Consider the following 27,806-nt stretch of genomic DNA (forward strand, 5'->3'; position numbering starts at 1 on the left):
TGCAAAATTGGTAAATGGACAAACAGACTTTGAAATCAGTGTTCCATTTAGTTGATGTATCGCCATGGAACCTACTCAGGTCACCTCGGACGATCATGATAGATCATATAAAATCTACAATATGTACAAGGTAAGTATTGATATAAAAAAATATTAATAGTAAATAAAGCTTTTTAAATGCATAACAATTTAACCTAATATTTATTTAGATATTTTAAAACAAAAAAAAATACTTTATTTGAACTCTTACTCAAATAAATATAAATCAACCATTATTTTTATAATAACCGTCAATAAAGCCATGTAATTGTTAAAAAAATATATATACAAATTAATTATATGTAATTAAATGTAATACATAGTACAAATGTTGTTAGAAGAATAAAAAGTTGAATATGAGAAATATATGAATTCAATTAATCAGCTTACATCCCTTGTAATATCGGACAAGTAATTTTACGCAATATTTCGAAGTATATTAATTACATTATCATGACCGTTGCTTATGAGATTTAAAATATTTGTACGAATAATCAATCCTGTGTCAGATGAACCAAAAGCATTTAACGAAAATTTAGCTTTAAGCTATTAAGTATATATAATAATGTCTAGAAGAAATATAGTACACAAAACTTAATATAATATTATATTCTTGATATTTGTGTAAATTGCTGCAATTTTAATAAAATTTAATCACATACTAATTACGTAATTCATGAATAAAACTTATATGCGTATATAAAAAAATGACACTCGATGAATTTCATGTAAATAAGTAGGTTTTTTTTATAATAACAAGTATAATTACGTAAGCTTAACTATTCAAATATATGGATATTATAAAACTCGTAAGTTAGTCTTATTGCAACAGTCTGATTTAAAATAATATTTTGGTGTAGTCCGTTTATTGAGGTAGGTTTTAAGCAATAGGTATAACTTTAGAAACCATATGCACAATATGCATGAACAGATGAACAGATTATACACACAATCCAAATTTGATGCTAGTAAAACTATTATATTAAATTTTAGCATGAAAAAAGTAGCAAATCGGTAAGTAAATTAATTTATAATTTTAATACTTTTGTAAAAAAGATTGATCGACTTACATAACATATTTTATCCGGCTATGACGGATGCGAACTTCTGATCAGTTGGAATGTGAAATTGAAAAATTACATATATTTTAATTTACTAGGCGACTTTTATATGGATATTTATTTCCGAACATACAGGTTTTCCAACAATGATGTCGGTTCCCAGATTAGAAGCCGGTACCTTTGATTAAAATCCGCGCGATTAATAAATTAACAAGCTGTGCGAATTCATTCTGCGCATAATCTTTTAAAATGGATGTATGTATTTTTACTTAACTCCGAAACTTATGTAGTGCAGAATAAAAATTATCCATTAAGCTGATTACTAAAATATGAAATATTTATAATATGATATAATAAATTAATAATAAAAATACATACTTATAAATAAGTAAGTATCTATCTTTAAGTAGATAATTGATAATCTACTTATTTACTTTAAAACATAATCGAACAAAACTTACGGATTTATTTAGGTATAGATGTTGTTTTGTTAAATGTCAAATCAACTATGATAGAAGAGAGGTATCAGTGTTTGACTAAACGCCGAGTGAACGTTTACAGGAAAGACCGTTAGTCTTATATTAATAAACCTTTTCAATCAATGCTTTCAATTCGTTGCTTCATTTTTTGAGGTAGTAAAAAAGGGGATGAACTTTTGTGCACATGTTCTTCAATTTTAAAGTAGAAAATATCAAAATGTGTATGTAGGCTTTTAAAAACGTGGGGAGTTTTGTAAATTTATTGTATAATACTTCGTAAAAAGGATTTAAAAATAGTAGGACACTATGCGGTGTTGCTATAGTTCGTACTTTATCAAGATAGAAATATGAACACCAATGTTTGACCTTCTCAGAACAAATAACATACAATGATTTCAAGTTTATTGCAATAAGGCTTCAGATGAGGGTAAGACTCACTAAATTAAGTATCCTTAATTTTTAAGATAGAAATGTATAAACTGACTCATTTGGGTAGAAATAACAAGTGATTTTAAAAATTAAAAAAAAAAAGTTAAATAATCTAAATAATATGTAAAAAACAAATAATACATACATAAAGGTAAACGTAATATTAACTGCATGCATGCAACATGACGATAATAATAATAATATCAACACTGTCTGACAACAACACAACAGCTCTGCCAAAGATGAGCATGGAGCCTATTCTCATGAGGACAAGTATTGAAGGATGATATAGTCCTGTTTGGGTTGAAGGAGGTACAAGTTTGTCTTAAACTTCGAAAAGTCAGAGGTGCGTATCGAAGGATCGAATTATTGCGTTGCAGTGCGGTCTCCGCTAAACAATCGCTGCTTCCTATTTGTCATAAACAAATGCTACGCAGGCCCCGGGCCTTTCAACTAGTTTTTTTATAAAATTAAGTGTATAAACTCAGTCCGAAGCCCTATTTTTGTTAATAGATTTAATACATATGTTATAGATTCAAAATCGCAATTTTTCGAATACTCTTGTGCCTTAAATAAATATTGTATGGCCGTTAAAAAACGCGTCTTTGTGATGACAAAAGGCTAATTTATTATTTTTTTCTCAAAAAGTAAGTTTTTGCACTTAACTTATTTTCTATTTATTTAGCATGATTTTATTTAATCTCAATGTATTTAGGTAATATATGGTATATGCGTTCTAGGCTATTTTCATTTGTACCTTTGCCTACTCGTAGCTATAATATCTACCATGGATAATGAATTATTATGATACTGTTGATAAATAGAAGTAAAGAGACAACAGTCTGTTGTTTAGGGTAACTAACCTCTTTTGGTTTAGGTTGTTCTTGAAATATATTTTTTTACTTAGTGTTCAGTTTTCATATTCATCGTTCATGTTTCGTAGTCGTCACCTTGGACCACCGGTACCTTGGACAGTTTTCCCTTTTATATCTATCAGCTTTTGTTCCAAGATTGTCCCCAGTTTTTATAAATGCAGAATAGAGTTAAATATATAAATAAATAGCTGCTATTTTCATATTCACATATTTGAAGTCTTCACCTTTTCATTAGTTCTTTTAAAACGAAAATTTTAAAAACTGACTTCCTGACTATACTTACAACGAATTTTTACAACACTGTAGGGTACCATTAAACCACTCTGACTGACTCGCTGGTCTAGTGGCTAGATGTAAGGCCGCAGACCCGGTGGTCCTAGACTCAAATCCCAGGTCGGCCCTATAAAAGTTATTGGGGTTTCCTGGTTAGAAAATTCTCAGTATCAGCCCGGATTCAGGAAGTTGGAAATGCGTATATTCTCGTGCCTCGAAAATCACGTAAAACCTGTAAAATTGGTTTTGCCTACCTCAACTCTTTCCGGTCATGTCGGATTGCCGTCCCATCGGATTAAGGGAATAGAGTGTGCACCTGTGTTTGCGCATACACTTGTGCACTATAATTAAAATAATGTCTTTTGAGATTGGCTGCCGTGGCCGAAATCGGGATGGAGGACATTATAATAATCAAAACAGTCTGAACGAACCAGATGTTGGAAGGCCACCTAAGGCCTGAAAATGAGCATGTCCTAATACCCAAATCCTAAACGATTGCTTTACGGTACTAAAGGTTGGCCCTTGGCTTAGACGTCATCGTCGTCAGAAAGTGTGCTTTTTCTATGAGCTTTTAATAACTTACTTTGTCAAATTCACTAAGAACGTATTCTATAACACCATAATTAGGTATTTCTTTAAAATATGTAACTAAGTTGTTAACAAATAAGCTTTAAAAGGCACAAGGAATAAATATCCTTTCGACAAGATTCAAATTTCAACTAGTGACTTTTTAAAGGCTTTTAACGTTGGTTCAGTCGAAGGCCGAAGCTGCAAAAGCGCCCTCGGCGTGGTTCGGCCGCCACGAGTACTAACATCCGCGGCGCCCCACCGCAGCGCGCGCCGCGACCGCCACGCAGTCTTCCCGCGCGGTCCGCACGTGTGTCTAGCGTGCCTTTACATCGAGTTCCAAGTAATCGTTTCCGATAAAACTCGATATAAATCTTTGAGAAAAAGTGAGAATTTGTTTTAAAAAAAGTTTGTGTCCGTTTGTGTGTTGCGGACATAAACTTGTATCTATTAAACACTGTGAACCAAATTTAGTGATTAAAACTGTAATTGTTATAATTTTACTTCCTCGATAGATTAATTAGATATTACATGGAACCGGAACGTATTTAATTAAGCCAGGAATTTATTAGATCTACTGCTGATAGGATATGTAACAACTTTAATAAGCTGGATGGTGGGTACTCAATTCTAATAAGTATTTGTTTTGATTGTATCTTAAAGGTTAATAAACATATTAGCACAATTAGTTTTAGATAAAACTTTTAAATTACACTTCTTTTATTAAATTTAATAGTATAACTTAATGAATATATAAAGAGAATAAATTCAATTTAAATATACATTTTAATTTTGAAAGAAGCATAAATTACTATCAAGAGTAATAAAATTAAGCATTAGTTAGATTTAATAAAAAGATTTATGACTTCATAATTTTTTATGTTAATCATAAATGTTATGCTACGGTTGAAATATTTCATCTACTTACCTTAGATCTTAATAAAAGAGTTTTATCTTAAATTTAGGCAGAAAATAATGAAACATACGGCACAATAACACATCGTAAAGTACAAACAAATACTGATAAAATACTATCTATTGACAAACTAGAACGTAAGACAGATAAACCCATTGATATTAAGATAACCATTTTTTGATGAAATTTATTACAATTTAATTGAATATAAATCAATGTTACTATATAAAAAAGTACAGAAACTGAATAAATAGTTTAACCTTATTTCTAGTGGCTGGATTAGATGGATTAAGCTAATCGTTATGGGTTTTGAGTGTTTATTAAAGGATAACTAACTACATTTAGTATAGAAAATCAATTTTAGGAAATACTCTTTGATATTTTCAAATACATATACATTTGTACATTTGCAATCGGGCAAACTTAGTATCGAAGTTAATAATAATAACACGTTGAACTTTTATTACTGTTAATAAAGTTTTAAGTACATTTATAGTTCGAGGCTCAATGGGCCAGCACCAACAAGAACAAAAATGTAATAGATGCCACAACGATCTTAAAAATATATCTCTTCCTTGTTTTTTAATTATAATTATGAGAATTACTATATGTAAAAATTGAGTATTTATATCTACTATAAAATTAGACTATAAACAATATTAAAAAAAAAACAAGAGAGATATCAATAATTAAATTCTGTAATAATATTTACAACTGCTCAGTAACAACAGCAACGATTGTCGTAGTAATATTGTAACGTAATCACTCGCATTTATTAAGTGGGTAGGACTAGTTTCTTACTTTTTCCATTACTACGTTCACCTAATATTTAAAAAAAAAACAGATAATAAATACAAGGCGTCCACCTGCTTTACAATGAATGATCTAGGGTTCATTCGACAGTCCCCTATGAAATGTAAAGACTTCTATGGTTACGATGAAAGATGCGTTCCAATTGTAATAACATCAATTGATTTAACGCTATTTTAGTTGGAGGAACTAAACGGGGTCACCGACCGGCAATTATGTCCTCCTAAAGAATTCTCTACAACACAACCGACATTAATAATGAATTCACGTTCTCTTACAATATTCAAATGCTATGTATATATAATGGATTTTATTATTTAAGTTCGTTTGAATAAACGATTTTTATGACTACTAAATTACTTATTAACATTTATTAATACTAATGTAGATACCGTAATATTATTTGTTACTCTTATCTAAATAAAGATAATATATGAAGCATTCTGTTTGCAACGATTAAGTATTAGTAATAAGAAAGAAGTATATAGTAAAATATATAAATTAAGAAGAATCTCATAAATGATTTAGGCAAAAATAGATACCTTTCGAGGTATGTTTATTAAAGTTGCCTACTTTTTAAACTTTCTACTTTCCACGCTCTAAAAACATATCAGTAACATACTATCGTTATGGACGGCACATTATAATTGACTATTAAGATTTATTGGAATTCTTATTCCTATAACATTACAGCTTTTATTAAAAGGGAGGCTCATGTTAGAAGTAATCATAGTCTTAAAGTTGAAAAGTTTCGCAATATTTTTTAAGCTGTTCTTAGAGTTAGATAAGCCTTAAATGAATTATTAAATGATTTATTCGAGTTCGACATATTACAAAATCGAATAACACAGAGCAATTATCGGCATGTCCTTTCACTTAATGTTGATAGTGTGCAACGTATAAAAGCCTATTGGGACTGTGGCAGCCGGTGTGCTACAGAAACCGGTCATGGAATGAAACCAACTTCAACTCAAGGCACTACAATATTGATAAATTTTTGGAACATCGATACTAATTTATTTTCATAAAAACTTTATAACATTATCTACGGATACTACATTTATATTACGCAATGTATGTATGTACGTATGTATGGAAAAATTATAATAAAGAAATATGGAATAAGTTATAAAATAGTAAATTTATTGGGCGCATGCTGAAACGGCAATATACTAAACAGAAAGGTATTATGATTATTAATAAGATCCTTGCCTCAAAAGACATTTATAGTAAAGCTTTTCCAGATACAATAATTTATTGACATATGTATGATGATTCAAGTATTTGAATTTTGAAATAAAATAACTTCCCTATTTTAGGGTTTTCTTTATATCATCTTTCCAGTTTGATCATTATTTTTTTCTGTTCATCTTATCTTAATTCAGGGAAAGCGATTTCGGATTAGGAATCTCTTGATTATCGGGCACATACGATAATTTTTAATTCATTGTATTTTAGTAGAATTATTATAATTATATAATTGTATTGAAGTAGAATACAATGTTTTATTGCGCATTGTAGATAAAAGTCAGGTTTTCAAGTCCAATAAAAAAAAACGGCGGTTTCAACTATCGAACATCGGCTTTGTGCGAGCTCGTCTGGGTAGGTATCACCCACTCATCAGATGTTCTACCACAAAACAACAGTACTGGGTACTGTTGTGTTCTGGTTTGAAAGCTGAGTCAGCCAGTGTAATTACAGGCATAAGGGACATAACACCCAAGTTTCTAAGGTTTCTGACGCGTTGGCGATGTAAGCGATGGTTACCATTCTTACAATGCCAATGTCTATAGACGTTGGTGACCACTTACCATCAGGTGATCAATACAATATGCTCGTTCGCCTACCTATAAAAAAACCCTTAAAAGTTCCATTCCTTACTGAAAAGTAAAAAAATTGTAACTGAATAGCCCGTATAAAATATATTAGTACATGTATGGTATGTTTTTTTATTTCACTATAAGTGAGACCTTAAATATTTAAATAAAATGAATACTTGAAGTATTAAGTGAATTTGAATTATAATAATAATTCGCTGATTGCAGAATAAATTTTCGTTCCAGTTACCATTTCTTAAGATTGCAATATCAAATGGCCTGAAGTTGCGCGCTCAAGTACCAATCTGTGTATTAGTTGTGTTGACATTTATTGGTATATAAAAAATAAAAAATATCTTCTGATTAAAGTTATGTCAATAATAAATTATTAGACTTTCCTCTTCTATATTTCGTAACATGATATGAATTAAAAAATTCGCAACTTTTTATCTTAAAAAAAAAAATCAATACATTTTCAGTTTTTTGTTAAAATTATGAATAAAATTATATAATTGGTTCTTCACGCACTCTCTTATATAACTTCCTAAATAACTTAACTAGTTTGTTTTTATTTAAAGACGAATTTATCTTTAAATTACACTTGAAATTATGTACAAATAGAAATGTATCGGCCGACTCAAAGAAAAGTACACTTTAATTTTTTTATTTTTGTTTATAAAATGAATATCTGTGTTTTTAGTTTACTAAGCTATTTTTTTATTAAAAAGTTTTAGTTAAATTTAGCGCCAACTCATTGCTTACTTTGTAAAGGCCTACCTACTCTTGCTTAGGGCTTAATACACCTTGTCGTTCTACAACATATTGGCAAATAAATTTACAAATTGACTTAAGATAGTTAAGACATTTAAAAACTTTATGGAAGTAACCGAAGTTCGAAATGACAAGTCTTCATTTGCTCAATTACAATTTACTAAAAAAGAACGAAACTATTTTTATTTTCATTTTATTATCTCACAACTTTTTTGTGCATTTCTATTAAGAACAAATTTAAATTTTAATTTTATGTAAAACACTACGTCTACGTAGTTACAATTGCATATTTATTCAAATTTAATGGCTGTATTTACATAATATTATGAGTTTAGGTTTTATTTGAAACGACTCCAAATATTGCTGAACTGATTTTTATATAAATGTATGATTTAATATAATATTAACTTTCACAATATTATATTAAATGTTGTGACACGTTTGTCTAATCTCTCATTTCATTTCAACAAACAGAACGATTAGATGAGGGTGAGACTTCTTTTCAAAAGTCTACAGCAAGAAGCTTAGGTGAACAAACTGAGAGTGCTTAATAGAAATAGAAAAATAATAATGTAATCCATATAGAATTATCTATTTAAGCTGAAGAAATATATTAAAAAAATGAAAATCTTTGTTAATATAATTATGCTTTATAACAAATGCTTTAATCCCTTATCAAATATAATATTATCACATTAAATAACAGATTTTATAAAGTTTTGGATAGCAATCTTAAATGAAGTCCAGAGATTATGATCGATGAAGGAAATTTAATAAAGTATAAATGTAAAATATAACGTAATAAAATTGAACTTAACTATCATGTCGGATAGTTAACGAGGTTGTTGTGACGATCATGGTTACTTTGTTCCCATATTGATGCCAGGAAATAAGTATCTATCGAGGTACGCCATAATAAATTCACAATCAAGATAAATTAAGCGTTTACCAGACGTTGATCTTCCATCGTGATTATGTTCAATTACAGGACAACTTCGTTAGCAAGAGATTCTTTTTTTACTTGTAACAAACTTGTTAAGTAGTTAATGAGAATACCCGATACTTTACAGATTATTTTTACTTAATAAAAATATTAACATACTGTTTTCTTTTAATTTATTTTATGACATTTCTCTTGAATATAATATTTACTTATTGTGATGAATGTAGTGTTATTGAACACAAAAAATAGTCTTCTTTAAAATATTTTTATTTTGCAGAGACCAGAAACCCTGGAGTCGTCCCTGTCCATCTGTCGCAACACAAAGGCAAGTGTGTACGCTATGAATGATCAGGTTAGTGATAGTGAAACCATTTTGTTCTACGTTTTAAGTCCTAACATTGGAACACACGTCACATAAAATCAAAATACGGATAATGAGAGTGATCTAACAATGGTAAAAAATTATTACTCATTCGTAGCCCCTTAATAAATTTTATCTAATCAAATTTTAGTTAATTAAGGGACTTAGTAGGTTTTGATATTTCTTTCATGTGTTAGTGATGAGACGAATAAACAAAGTTAACGAAAACTTTAGTCCATCTATGGAAAATATATGTAGTTTTGTTACGATTTTTCCTATATCTTAATACATTGTCATATAACGGAGACAGTAACATTTTGTAATGTTATTATTACTTAAATAAAGCCATAATACTAGGTTAACTTTAAAAGATAATAGACTGCCAATTTCTGAAATTATTAACAATATCGTATACAACAATATATGTTACCTTAAATAACAGTCTTGCAAAACATATTACAAAATCGCTGTCCGTATAGTTACGCTAAAATATTCAGTTTATTTTTTTACAGTCAATCATCAGGATTCCTTGCCTATATAAATTTGTAAAAAAAAAAACTGATTCGACTCGCGACTCAAGCCAACTATTTATAAATTGATGGTTCTGTGTCAGAAGCCTTCACGCGTGTGCCTATAACGACTACCAAGTTTCAACTCAATCGGATGAACGATATTCGAAGGCATAAAATACGAACAAATACTTACATGTAAATATATATATATACATATGCATACCTTTTAATATAAGTAATTATTACATGGAAGATTTTTTTTATAACTATCACAAATCAATACGCATAGGTCGGCTTTAATAATATATTATATTATAAAATATAAGGAAAACATTCTCAAGTTGTTAATAAAAATTAACGATTCTATAAAATTGATGAACGTCTTCGATAAAGTTATTTGTAACTAACTTAAGGCTTGGCTTGTCTGCTCATGATTGGACGTGATTTTGTAATAACAGTATTTTCCTGACAAATCATCTCCAAGACGAACTATCTACTAATTTTGAACTTTTGTATCTGCTAATTTAGAACATAAAAACTATGACTATGAGTATACATATACTGTTAAAACTTCGTTATATAATACTTGCTGCAAGTAGTTAGAATTTAGATAATTAGTTCAAGTGTCGGAAAAACATTCATGTTCTTTACATTTAAAGTGTAGTAGTAGAAGTAGTACTGATACCGTTTAGTAGCATCAACAAATAGTAGTACAATATACTCCTGTAATCACACTAATATTATAATATAAAGATGTTTGTCTTATTCTGATCTCACCTAAAATCTACTAATCCCATTAATATAAAACATTATGATATTATAGTTTCAAGACGGAAATAGAATATACCGTGTTTTTGTTGTGTGTTTTAATGTTTAATTAAAGCTCATTATATCAGCGTATTAATCCCGTAAGCTTTCCAAAATTAGTGTTTTTCACTAAAACTATAACAAATGGAAACTTTGGATGTATGATTTGTAGATTTTTAAAATATCTTTAGAAAAATCTGATAGCGTAATATATATGTATACTTTGAATATAGGTTACTCACAGTAACCATTATTATTTTAAAAAGAAAGATATCAAGTACATATATTTATATTAAATAATGTCACTCAACATTAATCATTATTAAAAAATAACACATAATATGAATAAACAGAAATATGAATTTGCATGTCCCGAACAATTTTTTTTTTCTTATATAATTTTGTTTTAATTAATAACACTAAAACTCGCCAATAGCGACCAAACAAAAAGAAAATCAGCTACGAATAAGACTTGACATAATGGAATTAAAAGATAAATCGTTTTTAATTTTAATTCCATTAAACAAAGGTACAAAATAATCGATAGTTTGGAGATTAACTGCTATTTTTTTTTTGTCATAATTTTCGGTGTATCTAAAAAAATATATAATATATGTTACCAATATTGGTAACACACATATTTTGGCAGCATGAGCACAAACTATAAATGCATTATTTTACATAATATTATAAATAAATTTTAGCTTTCTTCACTCCTTCTCGATATAAACTTTTACTATACCTATGTTTAAACCTCACACGCCTCCATGCGCGTAATATGCTTAAAAAGGAGTATAAAGTTTTCTCGAGTCTTCACGTATTAAAATATATATATATATTATTTTTTTAACAACAAAACACTGGCAATGTCAAATTTTTATTAAATTTCTCTAACAATCGTCGTTACGTATTACGCGTGATTACTATTATCCTAGTTTACTTCTGGTACTATGATAATAATAATACCACATTTGGAAATTGAAGTATGAAGGTAGGTACACGATATCAATCATATCAAGTAGACATTATTGTATTTTATCAATACTGGTACTTGACACAAGCATAATATTTTTATGTCGCTTGTTAAACATACATAGTTACAGGATTTTAGTTGTGTAAAACTTAAGCAAAAGTAATGGTTTTGTTAGAGTACCTACCTATATTATGCTCACGTGCATGCAAGCACTTCCTTCTCTAAACCATCTTTGAATACTACTCGTTTAATATTATATAAATATTTTTTTAATAAGATGTCTTACCGCGTATTTCTTTGGGCTAACTCTACTAGGAAACCTACCTATTATAATACAACTGTTGTTTTTCTTTTCAAAATATATTTTCGGTGCTATTTATAATCTTTGTGTCGGAGACTCCCACCAAGATTTTTTTCAACAAAGTATTCGAGTACATACGTTTAACTCAGTTGTTTTTGTTGGATTGCAATTAAAAAACTTTTTCATCTGGTGGTAAGTTGTCACCACTCGTACACCGTCAACGCACCGCACTTCAAATTTCACATCTTCAAATCGGCACATAGAAATACATAGTATTGATGTTTGGTTTTAGCATGAGAAACATTGTACATATAACCACGAGAAGTAAAGTTTGCGACTCCGCAAAGTTAAAATACGTTCTTCTTCCTGAAAGTATTCGATTCGATGACAAATAAAATCTCGCAGATCCTTAAATAATTCATTTAAAGCCATGAAAAAAATTACTGAAATTATATGAAACGGAATCATATGAACGGAAATATGAATTTGCGTGTCTCGAACAAGTCTTTTTTTTTCTTATAATTTTACTAACAATAAACCTCGTCAATAGCTACCATACAAAAAAAAACAGACATTGACAGATCAGAGGATAAAAAGGTACTGCACTGATTTGTCTACTATTTGTATAGAGGTGATGCACGATATATAAATGTATGTAATTTGATACGTTAATAAAAATTAATGATAAACAGAGTCATCTCCGGTATAATCTTTTTAATTGAAGATTCATAAATACTAGTAAAAGCTTCACTAAATAGAGTATTTTTATTAGGAATTCCATTAAGATTCCACTGCAAACGTCGTACGTCTCGGACAATTCATGCCGAGTAGATTTATTCATTCATCCATTAATTCGCAGAACACCTTAGGCGTTATACTAGAGGAACGAGGGTTTATATCCTACTGACAGGATAAAACCTACATTTAAAAAAAATCGTTCGAGGTTGAAACATAAATAAATTCGTAACAAAGTAATTGCAGATCAAACTAGTAATCTATGAAATATGAGAAACTGTTACATCTTCTAAGATAAAGGTCTTTTATCACCCCTAACAAATAGGTACAACTCCGCAGCATACGCGGTGAAAGAGTTTAGACAACTAACAACTACATACTAACAAAAAGTGATATTACTTGAAATAATAATACAGTTATTGGAAAAGAGTCGTTGGAGCTATTTATAATCTTGAAAGCTTCGAGATTTCCTTCGGGATTGTGTTAACAAAGTAAGAAAACCTACAGTTGCGTCAAAATATATGTTTAGCAGTAATATGAATCTAAATTCACAATAATATCAATTATTATCGTAGAATAGTAACAATTGTAGCATTAATACGAGAAATAAAGATAAGCTTAGGAAGTTTTCGGTTCCCCGAGCTCAATGAATCTTTCCTGGAATAAAGTATTCGATTATATGATAAAATCTACAAGACATAAAATAAGTTTAAATGTATTAATAAATCATTACTTGACTATTTAAAATTGTTACGTAAAAAATACATTAATGATTAAAATATACATGTGGCAAAATCACTGTTAAAGCTTATAAATATTTCATGGTAGCCTAGTAGTAGTAGGTTTCAAGCCCAGTGTTTCTAGCAGAATAGAAGAGAGCCACATCTTTTTTCAACGTCGGGAAATCTTCGATAAAATAACCGGGTCTTATGAGGGGGGCACTTCAATACTAGATCCATAATAGGTGTTAGTCATTACTTTAGTTTGTTTTTTAACACATGTAATATACACGCTTATAATGTTATATGTTGACACTATTTTATTTGTATGTGTCTTCAGAGAACTAACATTCCTTTCCATTCCATTCCATTCTAAGCTTTCCATAACTTATGATTTTCATATTATAAAGATTTTTTAATAACATGTCAGACACGACAGACGTATGTACTGACAGTAGTAAGATTAGTCAATAATGGTTACCTTACATTACGGTCCTAGAACACTTTGCGAAAAGAGGTTTACACACCTAAAAACTTAACTGTCTAACCTACATACACCTAAAACACACACTACACGCTTAAAAGTCTATCAAAACCAAACAAAAATATACATAAGTTAAGGTAAATATGTAGATTTTAACTTGTGCTTTAATTTTTTCTGATTTATTTATTTATTTATTTTGAACAAATTATACATATCTTAAACAATATATGCAATAGTAACTACAATATTATAATACTGTGCCGTAGCTACTAACGCCCTCCAATTCGACAGCACATTTATTTATTATTTGTTCATTATAAACATAAGAATCAAGTATCAATATATGATATGATATTTATGTAAACAATTTTTAAAAATATATATAATTATTATATTTATTACTTATTAAATATTTTGCCTTATTTACGAATAAAAATATTTCAAATCAATTTTAACTCAAAATACTTAACTGAAATTGTGATATTAACCAGTTATTCTATATGAGAATTTTAACATATTAAGTACTAGCTTGTGCTCGCGACTTCTTTCTCGTGGAAGTAGTTTTTAATAGGATTTATTATTTAAATGCATTTACTTATTCTCTCACTGTTTTTTCATCGCCCGCACTCCTTTTTTGATAAATTTATTCCATGTACAGACACACGTTTTTTTTTGGTTTTACCTTTGTTTTTACTACTTTATTATAGGTAAAGGTAAGGTGTTTTTACTAAACTATTATCTCTATTGTTGCAGACTTTTCATACGCCATCTTTCGGAGACGAAGAGTTTGATATTCCGTTGATCCACGGACAGCATGCTGCAAGTGGCGGAGGCCAAAACTCACACATACAATACTCCCAACTACACCACTCTGCGCCTCAGGTTGGTTTACGTAATTTTGTCTTTTTGTAAAATTCAATTTATTCTTAATTTAAACTCATAATATTTCAATAAATAAATAGATATATTAAAATGAAACTAAATACACAATGAAATCAATTTCTTGTTGTAATATTTGTATTAAGTAGTACCTACTTTTACGAAATGCGTCCTCGATCATCTGTCCTACTTTTTAGATTGCTTTTATTGAAATGAAATTGCCTTTTAATAAATTCCGTTAAGTAGGCGGTGGTATCGAAGATATTTTAGTTCATTCTTAAAACTATTTTAAAAATAGATACCATAGTGCATTACTTTTCGTTTCTAGTACAAGTATTAAATTTTATTGATGATAATAATTATAGCAAAATATGATGAGATGATCATTACGATTATTCAGGTTATTTTTGCAACAATTTTGTTATTTCCATAATCAATCAAATCCGTGCCTGACAAAATATTCATATTGATACAAATAATAAAATTATCGTCAGTACTTAAATTTTAGTTTTTCTAAAGTTGTTTGAAATAATGTTATACATAGGTTTCCATTATGCTTCATGATTTATTTGTCAATAACAGGGTAATCGGTATACTGAATCTGATGACGTATATAAATTAAGTAAACAAATTTTTACGGCAAAGATAAGGAAAAAAATACTTTAATAACTTTATAAGTAATTTGAACCTAGACAATTCTTTATAATTCAATAGTTTTCTATTAGATATACTATAAGAATATAGAGAATTTCACACAATCAAAGCGCTGACTTTAATGGTGTTTTCACATTCAAAAAATAATAAAATTATATTTTTTTAAATCATTTTTAATGATAAATGAAATAATAATATATTTTTTGACTCAGATTTACAAGTTTATAGTAGGGTTTACTGTTTTAATTATAAATTCGGAAGGAAAAAATCCTCATACACTCCCTAACTGAAGCGAGCTACGACGTACTGGTAGCTATTCGGATATTGTAATTTTACAGTCTCTGAAACGGTTTCACATATATAGGCTAGGAATCTAATAGCGTATATAATCAAATCCTCCGTTTAAATAGTCAAAATAATTTACAATACATAGTTTTATATATTAGATTTATCATAACTACTAGTATCACGGGCTAGAATATATATTTTTAAATCTTCATTATAAATGTCAACGTCAAATTAAACCAATCATTTTTACCACTGGTAATAAAAACAATCATTCAGTACTATTTTATAACAATGTAGGTAGAGAAGTGTTTCTACTTCTATCTTGTTTATTTACTTTTATATTATTTTGTATTACCTTTTTTTTTTATAAATACTGTCTCTCTAATGTTTATAAGAATGCTAAAAGGTTATTATACACCTAGGTTGGTATGATGAATCCGGCTCAAGATGGATTAGCTCCGCCTGGTGGTGCTCCTTCATATCAACAACCTTTATACTTGCAAGAACCACATACTCCTGTCACTTCTCACAGGTATTTTTTATTTTGTTTCTATTACTATTCCATTCCATTCAATAATGTTAGATATGCACTAAGGAATCTTTGTCTCCCACATGAACACAATTTCAATTAAACAAATTTATTAAACAATTTTGATCTGAAGTGTATAATTAAAAAATAAGTATCAGATCATCGAAAATAAAAACAAGAGTTACCATTAATAGGGAAAGTTAACATTAAGATATCTAACCTTAAAAACATACAAGCTAAAGTAAACACTGCAATGTCCTTTTAAACATTTAAAATATTACATAATTTAAAATAGATCATTGAAAAAGCAAAAATAAGAAAGTAACAAACAAGATATAATATTATAACTTAAAAAAAGTATTTCTTACACATTTGCTAATCTTTTTTGAAGTATATTTTCAAAACAAACAAATAATATTTGGTTTGCTTCTTTTATGATAGTAAAGACAGAGTATAAGTATTATTTTATTTATAAAGCAATTTTTTTTTCCAAAAGAAATAACAAGTATTTTTTCCCATAGTAACGCTGCTGCTCCAGCAGGTAATTATATGATCCAGCAACAGCCTGGTGGTCAACAACAGTTGCTCATGCTGCAACCAACTCAAGTAATGAGTGGTCCACCAACACCTAGCACTCCAACCCAGCCTGGACCAGTTTATGGATCTCCACAGAGAGCCTCACCACCAGGAACTACAAGTGATGACTCTGATGATAGTGTGCCTTCACATCATTCTCAAGTAAATATTAAAATAGTGTTAATTTTTTTTGTAAAATTGTTTTGTAGTAGACATTATTTAAAAAAATATTGAAAATACTTGCGAATCAGAATCACTTTACCCAAAAACACTTTATATTATTGTCTCTCATAATTGTAATTTACCATAATAATATCTTACTCATGTTATCATAACTATACCTACATATATTTGTGTTTTTTTTTCATATATGTATATATATATATGTTATAAGTAGTTCATTGGCATACATTTCGTGTAAATTTAATACTGTCATTAAATTAAACCAAGATTATTTTAAAATTTCTAATAAATTCGTTGTTTGTTGGTAGTTGCCTGGTGATGCGGAAAGCCTTCTGCCTATCCATTATTGCTCAGCGAGCCGGCAGCAACAAACTACGCTTCATCAGGTATAGGAAAATTTTATACTAATAAGATAATAGATTTATGTATACTAAATAGAAATGATAGTAGACATGTGTTGCCAATGAACTATTTAAAAAAAAAATAGCAACATGTTTTTGATACATCTTTTATTTGCATAGATTGGTGTAAGCAACATGGGAGTTAAAAGATCTTCACCAGAGCCAATGGATAATGGAGTAACCCGTGGACAAATGCAGAAAAAACCTAAAGTACAGAAAAAGAAAAAAAAAAGAGACCCAAATGAACCACAAAAGTATTGAAATCTTTTACTTAGGCATTATTATTATTAAATTCTTTAAATATTAAATTATAAGAATTAAACAACTTAATTTTCACAGACCTGTGTCGGCATATGCTCTCTTTTTCCGAGACACACAAGCAGCTATAAAAGGACAGAACCCAAATGCAAGTTTTGGTGAAGTTTCTAAAATTGTTGCATCCATGTGGGATGGCTTAGATTCTGAACATAAAAGTGTAAGTTTTGCTATAAAGTGCAATGATAAAGCATTCATAAAATTTTGAAATTAATTACTATCATTTTTATTAGGTTTACAAACAAAAAACAGAAGTAGCTAAGAAGGAATATCTGAAAGCGCTGGCAGCATATCGAGCCAGCTTAGTATCCAAGGTAAGTCTATTTTACAGAATTATGTATTCTTTCTTTGTGAAATCATATAAATTTCAGCATTGGTGGTAGGACTTTGTGCAAGCCCCAAACAGCAACATTCATTATTATTGTGTTCCAGTTTGAAGGGTGAGTGAGCCAGTGTAATTATAGGCACAATGGAAATTATATTTTGACTCGCAAGGTTGTAAGGATCAGTTAATGTGTCTATTACCATCATTTGCTTGTCAACCTGCCTAAATAAAAATAAAATATCATTACTTTTAAAAATATGTTATAAAAGTATTTACTTTTTTAATCTACAAACCAATAGTTTGTTAAAATATTTTAAAATATATACAATAATTTGTTCTACTTTTGAAATTAAAAGAGTGTATATAGATATAAAACAATAAATGTTTATATAAAATGTTCATATAATAGGATGCTAAAAGATAATATATATGAATATTTATTATTAACAATAATTGTCATCATAAGGTACTTTCCTTTCTCGGTTACATTCAATCAAAATGCTGTATATTAAACAAATAAGAACCTCCAAAATGGTAGAAATATATGAAAATGTTTATCATTAATAATGCTGAATTTCATGAAATTATGAGGGCATTACTAAATAAGTTGTCAAATCATATTGTCTAATGTCTAACCTCAAAAGCAAATTAATTTTTATCATGAATAATTAACATTGTCTTTAAAACATTTTGTAAATTATTGTTTCATATTTGATAAATAGAAATGCTAACTAAAACATTCAAAAAAGACTATTTACATATACATTTTGCATATCAGGTCCGTCAGACAGTTCCGCGATATATTAAATTAAATCAATTTAACATTATTGTACCAATTCTATTTCAAAAGATTATATATCATATATATCAATTAAGAAAACTATAGTCCAAAAGTATAATGCCGCAATCGTAAATCAGTACTTAATAATCAAAAATTATGTCATTATTATTTTAAAAAAAAAACAGTGTTTGTGTGTGTAGATATATTTAAAACTAATAGAGTTGTTGTATCACCACCCTGTACTTATTTCCAGGAAAACTAAACTACACCGCAATTATACGTGGTAACTAAGAGATTATCGCCAAAAACATTCCCGGCAAAATAAAATAAAACCATTTATATATATAATATCTCACATTCTCTAAAACTGAAAATTCGCTTTCCTATTCGACACTGACTCGCACCCAAAAAATCACACCCGCAAAGTCGCGAGGTGTACAGCAAACGCACCGGTTACAGATTCACGTCCGCGGTTCGTCTTGGCTAATGCCAAGCACGCATTTGTAAATGCGGTATAAGAAAAATGTATGTGATAGAAATAATAATGTCCTTCAATTCGATTTTGGCCACGGCCAATCTCAAGAGAGATTAGCAAACTACGCAAAAGATATTATGGTGCACAAGTGTATGCGGAAACAAGTGCACTCTCTATATCCTAACTCTCATAATCCGATGGGACCGGAAAGAGTTCAGGCGCAGGACCAACGGCTTTACGTTCATTCCGAGGCAGGGGAGTGTACACACTTCTAACTTCCAGACTCCAGGCTACTACTAAGAATTTTCTGACAGAAAAACCCAATAACATTTTATTGGTCCGACCTGGGAATTGAACCCAGGACCTCCGGGTCTGCGGCCTTACATCAAGCCACTAAACCAACGAGGCAGTGATAGAAATACTGCTGATATTAAGCAAATCAAGATTATTTCTATCAGTGTATAATATCAATAAGTGAAGACGGTTATGAGATCAATAAAGCTTCCATAAAAACTTTTCATAATTAGCTGCAACTCATACATCATTATCATTAAGCCCACCTTTTGAACAATACTGACATGTAAATATGTATATATTCTCTGCCCGTGACCAAGGACCAAGACTATGACCAAGGAATAATAATGTCCTCCAGTCCGATTTCGGCCACGTCGGCCAATCTCTAGAATTCTAGAGAGATTAGCCAACTGCGCAGGAGATATTATAGTGTACAAGTGTATGCGCAAACACTCTATTCCCTAGCTCTCATAATCCGATGGGACGGAATTCCGATACGATCGGAAAGAATTCAGGTGCAGAACCAACGGCTTGACGTGCTTTCCGAGGCTCGGGAGTATACACTCTTCCAACTTCCAGACTCCGGGCTGCTACTGAGAATTTTGACAGCGCCTCCTCAGTCAAAAGTCGTTTTCTGCATACTGCCTGACTGGGTGGTTTGTATAACAATTAGTTTTTGATATATCATCTTACAAAAAGTTAGAGAAAATAAAAGGAATGGTGTCAAATATTCTTCGTTTTAAATGGATCAATTTTTTTCATCCATTTTAGTCATGTGTTGTCTGAAGTTTGTTGAAAATATAGAAAATTTAATTTGAATGCTTAAAATAAAATGAAAAAAAAATCTAAGTTAAAAGCTTCTGCTTCATAGTAAGGTAATGTATAGTATAGGTAGGTAAGTTCTACAGCCTGTATTCAGAAAACGTCTAAATTTATCTTTGAGCATGCAATTTCATCTAACCTCGAAATATATTCTTTGTTTTTGTACGCATAGAAATAACGGTAGACACAAAATTCCAACCCGGTACCCCTATTATTATTATTAATCTTGATTTCTATTATATATAGCTAATACCTACTTGTTAGTGACGTCTTATAGTCAATCTAGAATAATATTAGGTATGTATACCTGTTAACTTATATTTCCACATTATTATTACTGAACAAACTCTTTGGGTTAGGCAATTTGTTATGAATCCCTTGCTTTGTCGAAGAAGATTTCATTTAATTTAGATGACTCTATATTTTTACACATATACAAAAAAATACCGTGTCAAATGGTATTCCTGGAGGTATTAAATTAAAAGAGTAGTTTTTATGGCAAAGGCCCTATCCCCAAAGTAAGGGGTTACAAATAAGAGAAGGAAAAGAGATATGTAGTAAAAATACATTGAAGGGGTTTACAAATCAATTGTGAATTTATCAAGATATTTTTTGTGGTGATTGAACTATTAACAAGGAAGTGCCGAAGCGATTTGCAATGACCACAAAGCCAAACAAATGTTCAATGATTAAAATATTTACTTCATGTGACATCGAGGTAGTATAATAATAATTACACTGACCGCCAAAAAAATCGACCCACCCGTATTTTTTTACTTACAAAGTTGTTATCTTAACTATGCGACGACCTAGGTGGATTGTTTTACTTATGGGACATACATTTAACATTTTATTACCCACTTGATATTGATTTGGAGGAGTTGTAAGTGTTATTGATGATATTTGGAATATTTTTAAAGTATTGATAAGAAAACGTTACTTTGTGCACAAAGTGCATGGTTAGTTTATTTCCAGTTCTTAACGCGGAGTCATCTCGGTTCGATGTTTATTATTGATTAAGTGTATGAAACTTTGTTGAAACAATAATTTTAATAAGTTTAAACATAAAAAATGGATACTACTGAAGCAGAAGCTGCTCAAGTCGTAGCTTTTATTCATGAGGGGTTAAGTCAAGCGAAATGTGGCTAGAACACTAAAATTAAGTCGTTCAGCGGTGCGAAGAGTGTACAAACGCTACTTGGAGACTGGGGAGTATCGCCGGAGACCAGGATCTGGCAGGGGGCGTGTCACGAACCCGACCGATGACCGTTTTATTGGTTTGACGTCTTTAAGAAACCGACATTTTTCGGCTGTTGACGTTCAAGGTAGACTCCGAGAAAGTCGTGGAGTGTCTGTGAGTGAAAATACTGTAAGAAGAAGACTTCGAGAGCAAAACTTAACCCCTCACAAGCCAGCAACAGGACCAAAACTCACAGCATCCCATCGACAAGCAAGACTACAATTTGCTAGGCAGCACGTCGATTGGACACTGGACCAATGGGAGACAGTATTGTTCAGTGATGAAAGCCGAATGTCTCTAGTAGGCTCTGATGGACGACGTAACGTCATGCGAAGGCCAGGAGAACGCTACTCTCAGTGTTGCATTCGAGAAACAGTCCGATTTGGTGGAGGCTCTACAATGTTTTGGGGAGGTATTTCTTTGACGGGACGCACAGAGCTGGTTTTTTTCCGTAATCGTGCTGTTAATGCTGAAACTTACATAACGGACATTCTGGAGCCTCATGTGATGCCTTACGCTGGATATATTGGGGATAATTTCCAACTTATGCACGACAACGCACGACCTCACGTCGCTCGAATTGTTAAAGACTATCTCAGGGAAGTCGAAATTCCAGTTATGCAGTGGCCAGCCAATAGTCCGGACTTAAACCCGATAGAGCACCTCTGGGACCAGCTAAAACGTACGGTTCGAGCACGAAATCCAATTCCAGAAACCCTGAATCAACTGGAAGCTGCCCTAACTGAAGAATGGCAACGGACCCCACAGGAAGACATTAAAAAGCTAATCAGGTCACTTAATAGGCGTATGCAGGCAGTGATTAGGTCAAGAGGAGGAAACACTCCCTATTAAAGTAAGATTTAGGCACCCAAATTTAAAAACAAACGGCATAATCGTTTTGTACACAAAAAAATAAAATTGCGTAAAATTTTGTGTTTTCGTGTTTTGTCACATATTTACCTAAAAACCTATTTTTTGCGCACTATTTCTGTTTTTGTACAATCCTACAATTACATTTTTTCATTATCAATCTTAAAAATATAAATATGTGGTAGTTTAAAACCATACGATAGCTTTTTTACAAAAAATGTAGGTGGGTCGATTTTTTTGGAGGCCAATGTATTTAGTACAAATACACTAGCTTCTACAGTTTATTTAAAGTGCATTTAAAATGTGTAATTAATCCAAACAAATAACTTTGTATCAGTCTAATCGTAAGATTGTCGGTTTTCAATTTGCGAATAGTAAATTTGAGGCAGATGACATATTTGCTTATGTATATATTATATTTATATTTCCCGAAATTGTTAAGATGTATAAATGCAGAGCCTCTATTCAGATTCAGATCACAATTTACAGAAAGGGCAAAAACATGACTTTAGTGAACATCTCTACAACGCTTATTAGGATTAATATTAAAAAAACTAAGAAATATCCTACGTCCAAAACTAAATAAATTGTTATAACATTGTTTTTATCTATTGCTCGAATTAGTTACAAACATGAATTTAAGACCTAAAAATGCAGCCCGTTATACTCAAGGATAACATAAAAATATTTAAAAATTTAAAGACTAAACATATATTATAAAAAATAATTATTTATATTAAAATAGAATAATGTTGTCTGAAATTATTTTATAGTTTTTTTCTAAATTTGGACAAAATGTCAAAGGTAAGGTAATATATTAGCTATATTTATTAATCAAAGAGCTTACAAACACTTCGTATTATATTCAAATGTCTTATTAATTTTTTAAACTGAGAAATAATTTTTAAGATCCCAACACGTTATTCTAAACATGAAATGTAACTTACACGACACTATTTCATTTACTTTGATGTATGAAGTGCGTTACAGTAAATCGAAACAGATTGTACAAATTACACTCTCGCTATGCTCAAGGCCCCGGCGAGAACGTAAAGCTGCCTTTCGCTCGTAAGAAACGACTGCGACTGCGCTATATTTTTTAAAACTGGTCACTCCGAATATCACGGCAACTGGCAAGGCATCGTCGTATCGACTAGTTCTTATGCTGTGTTCAATCTGTATTCATTCTATTGTGTTTTAATTTTGTTTTAAGTTGTTTTGTGCATTTATATTTAAAAAACGAGGTATTATTATAACAAAATCATTACTAAAACTTATGAATTAATAACCGTGGATGTTTTAAAGACAAATTCATATAAATACAAGTAATCGAAGCCAGCTATTGTTCCACGCGTCGTTCTAAACCGGTAAGCTTTCGAAAGCTTTTGGAATGAGATGAGAGTTGTATTATCGGTTTTTATTAACAATTGTTTGTTATAAATTATAACTCTTGCTTTCGTGATATTTATTTTTTATTATATAGTTGTGTTTTTTTCACCATTGTCTGTTTTAACAATCATTAAAACCCTATTAATATTTTACTTTATAAACAAAACATAGCTACTAAAAATAAGCATTATCATAGAAACTTAAAAGAAAACGTTTTTGATGCAGGGTGGAGAACAAGAAAATCAAATAATGTATAATCACAGCAATGCAAATGCTAATTATGGAACCTACTATCAAGGCCAACAATATAACGGACATGCTCCACAAGGTTACGCACCAAATACAACCCCACAAGGCTACACACCTCAAAGTTTTCCAGGAGGTCAGGCACCGCCTACATATACTGGAGCCCCACCCCAAGGATATCCTACAAATGCGCAACCGTCACCTCAAGGCTACCAAGCAAATATGGGACATAACCAACAAACATATCAGGTAGATACATTAAGCAATTTTTCTATACTCATTTTTCGGTTTTTTTTGTTGTGTGAGTGCACTTTTACTGTGCCATATCATACTATATGACTAATATTTTTTTAACATCACTAACAAGTGTTTAATTTTGGACTTTTAATAAATTTTGAGCTTCTATGTTGAATAAACTTACCTTTAGAACTATGAAACATATGTATCAACTTTTATATATAACAGGGAGTCCCAGGGCAATCGCCACAAGGCTACCAAGTAAATCCTGCAAATCCAACCCAGTCATGTCAACCTAACATGGCACAGTCACCAAGAAGCTATCAGCCAACCCAATCTCCAAACTATGCCACAAATACAGGACTTTCGCCACCAGCCTATAGACAAGTGCAGTCTCAATCACCACCAGTGCAAGCTGTACATGCTGCCATGCAGTACCATCATTCCCAACAGGTAAGAAATTGATTTAAATTTTTCTATCTTGCATTGCAAACAGTTAATTCAAATTTTTGTTCTTGTTAATAGACTTTTTTTAAATAATAAAATAAAAATTGCAGAAGAATAATAATATACTTTAATAAAGTTATTAAATCAAAATAAAATAATAAACAGATGCAACAAGCTCACCAAGTACAACAATATCAGCAACAACAATCCAATCAACATCAGCAACAACCACAATTGCAACATCAACAACAAGCTCAACAACCACTTCAACATCAGCAAACGCCACAGCAACAGCAGAGCCAACAACAGACTCAACATCATCAACAGCAGCAACCACAACAACAAAATCAGAATAATGGGTTAAAAAGTGAACAACCTCCCAATAACAATATAAATTCAAATTCTGGAATGCCGCACCAGTCTCCAGAGGTATTTATAACAAAGATAGTTCATAAATCAATATAGAGATTTTTGTATAAAAATATTAAGTTTCTATTCTAAATTAACATATTTAAAATTTAAGGAAAAAAAAATAATTTGTTACATATTAAAGAAAAAAATAAATGGCTACTTATCTACAAAAGTGGGTGGTACCTACCCAGACAAGCTTTGTGCAAGCTCGTCTGGGTAGGTACCACCCACTCATCAGATATTCTACCGCAAAACAGCAGTACTTGTTATTGTTGTGTTCCGGTTTGAAGGGTGAGTGAGCCAGTGTAATTACAGGCACAAGGGACATAAAATCTTAGTTCCCAAGGTTGGTGGCGCATTGGCTATATAAGTGATGGTTGACATTACTTACAATGCCAATGTCTAAGAGCGTTTGGTGACCACTTACCATCAGGTGGCCCATATGCTCGTCCGCCTTCCTATTCTATAAAAAAAAAAAAAAAACCAACTTTTAGGTGATAAAAAAATTTTACTTTCGTCTTATTCAAGCCAAGCTAAACTTGCTTTTTACATTTTATTGTAATGTGTTCAATGTATACTACTATATTAATATGTATATTCCCTTTTTTTAAATCGTTTAATTTTTTCTTTAGCAAAATGAAAATGGAAGTACACCATCATGTATACGTCAAGGCTGTACTAATCCTGCCATTTCTAATAGTGAATGGGAGGATGAATATTGCTCCAATGAATGTGTTGTTAGTCATTGCAGGTAATAGAGATAAAAATAAAGGACCATTTATCTCAGAATTGAAAAAAAAATTTAACACAGTTTTTTTTTCTTTCAGGGACGTCTTCAGTTCATGGGTTGCATCCAACACCAATAATCAAATGCAAAATTTTTCTGCTGTCAAGTGAGATTCTATACACATAACATATCAAGATGTACAGTAGGTTACAAAACTTTAAAAATAATATGAAAGTTACTAGTGTAATACTTTGCCTTGTTATGGTTATTTATTAATTCATTAGTAAAATTGATAATAATGGTCTCAGATCACAGTTGGAAATTTAATTACCAATTTCAAGCCAAATGCAACAGAAATTTGCATATTTAATTTTGAAAGCATATAGTGCCTTGACAAATAACCACAACTATACATCAATATAAATATTTTAATTTAGGTAAAAAGAAACAATCAAATTTATTTCATTTAAATAATTATCTGGGATATACATTAATCAGAATAAAAATTAATTCATGATAAAAATAAGCTTAACTATATGTATTTTATTATAATCTCAGTATCAATATGTATCATTGAATCCCTTAATATACTTCTTTGTAATACACATATTTAAACTTAATGATTGAATTGGAAGTACTAAAAAATATTTCCAATTGAAAGCTAACCTTAAGTGAAATTTATATAGCATTAATAGGATATTTTAGTAAGAATGAGTATTAATGTAATACAAAATGATGAGTATTTTATTGGTTAATATTTAACTATGTTTCGCCTTAAATACTTTTTTGGAGACATTAATTTAAAATATTAGCGAAGTAAGCTTGAAGAAACGTAATTATGCTATTATATTAAAGGATATGAAATTAATAATGTAAAACAATTGAAATGAAGATCTTTTATTAAAATGTATATAATAAAGTGTTGATTTAAAATGTTATAGTTGGAATGAGAGTGGTGAATGTTAGAGTATGAAGGTAAAAAAAATATATTACCTACTCAAACACATTAGTTATTCATAAAATGTATTCATGATAGCAATACAAATTTATTCCTTTAGAAGTTGTGCTTAGCATAGGATATAGCTGGACCAAAATTTCCTTTATATTCAGAACAACTGATACTAGTTTAAAATAATATGTATTTCTTGTTCCATTGTATATTCAGTAAGTTACAAGTGTAAATAAATCCTTGCAATAATAGAAATAGTGGACAAATAAGAAAATGTCATATTTCAATTTTATGTAATTTATAGTTAATCAAAATAGACTATGTACTATTTCCTTAAAACAAAATATCCTTATGTATTGTAAAATAATTGTGTATAAAATGTAACTAGAACAATTATTTCATTAAATTTCTTAAACAGTATTAGTGTTATTTTTGTTAACAATTAAATCCTTTTAAAGTAATTCCAAATACAATCGAATATTTATTATAGATAAAGATGCTTATGTTACAATCTAAGAATGACTTCCTTAGATTGCAATGATATCTAGCGGGAGTAGAGGGCCATCCATCTCGATATTATCTATACAAATATAAATGTGAAAGTAATTCCGGCTGCTACGCTTTCAAGGCTAAGCTAAAATTTTGTATGAAGCAAGCTAGAGTCCCAAGGAAGGACATAGGTTACTTTTTTATATTTAATATCTGTAATATATAACAATACCACGCGGGCGAAAACTAGTGAAAGTAAAAATCGGTTGAGGTTATAGGGCGCATGTGTAAGGTATTAGAAAAAGTCTCTCTTTTCTTGGGGTTCAAGCTTGCTTCACACATAATTTCATTGAAAATCGATACAGTGGCTTACCCAACGTAACGGACAGACAAAATTACTTGGTATG

General features: G+C 30.3%; 2 protein-coding genes across 7 annotated transcripts in view; both read left to right on the forward strand.

The window, feature by feature from the left end:
• On the forward strand, window positions 1-27,316 carry LOC126770349 (TOX high mobility group box family member 3-like). 6 transcript variants are annotated; one of them, XM_050489727.1, is made up of 14 exons: window positions 1-130; window positions 9,258-9,332; window positions 14,626-14,754; window positions 16,116-16,225; window positions 16,744-16,960; window positions 17,290-17,367; window positions 17,503-17,636; window positions 17,722-17,857; window positions 17,931-18,011; window positions 24,119-24,388; window positions 24,605-24,829; window positions 24,989-25,252; window positions 25,867-25,985; window positions 26,062-27,316. In XM_050489727.1, exons 1-14 carry the CDS (start codon window positions 65-67, stop codon window positions 26,129-26,131), a joined length of 1,974 nt encoding a protein of 657 aa, XP_050345684.1. In that variant the 5' UTR covers window positions 1-64; the 3' UTR covers window positions 26,132-27,316. The 6 variants fall into 6 exon arrangements, with proteins under 6 accessions (XP_050345684.1, XP_050345685.1, XP_050345687.1 ...); XM_050489728.1 differs by having other exon boundaries at window positions 16-130; window positions 9,258-9,305; XM_050489732.1 differs by lacking the exon at window positions 1-130 and adding an exon at window positions 1,804-1,820.
• Window positions 25,836-27,806, forward strand: part of LOC126770370 (uncharacterized) — an 86,595-nt gene continuing 84,624 nt past the window's right edge. Inside the window, exon 1 of the mRNA XM_050489768.1 lies at window positions 25,836-25,848. The gene's annotated coding sequence lies outside the window, so the exon portion shown is untranslated. The remainder of the gene's footprint in view (window positions 25,849-27,806) is intronic.

The sequence above is a fragment of the Nymphalis io genome, chromosome 8 (genome assembly GCF_905147045.1).
Source record: "Nymphalis io chromosome 8, ilAglIoxx1.1, whole genome shotgun sequence".
NCBI classification, from domain to species: Eukaryota; Metazoa; Arthropoda; class Insecta; order Lepidoptera; family Nymphalidae; genus Nymphalis; species Nymphalis io.

Bases quoted from the DNA above. Each gene is read 5' to 3' on its own strand.
- LOC126770349 (XM_050489727.1), top strand. From the start codon at position 65: ATGGAACCTACTCAGGTCACCTCGGACGATCATGATAGATCATATAAA. The intron at 17,858-17,930 runs GTAAGTTTTGCT...CATTTTTATTAG, and splicing joins TAGATTCTGAACATAAAAGT to GTTTACAAACAAAAAACAGA. The intron at 24,389-24,604 runs GTAGATACATTA...TATATATAACAG, and splicing joins ATAACCAACAAACATATCAG to GGAGTCCCAGGGCAATCGCC.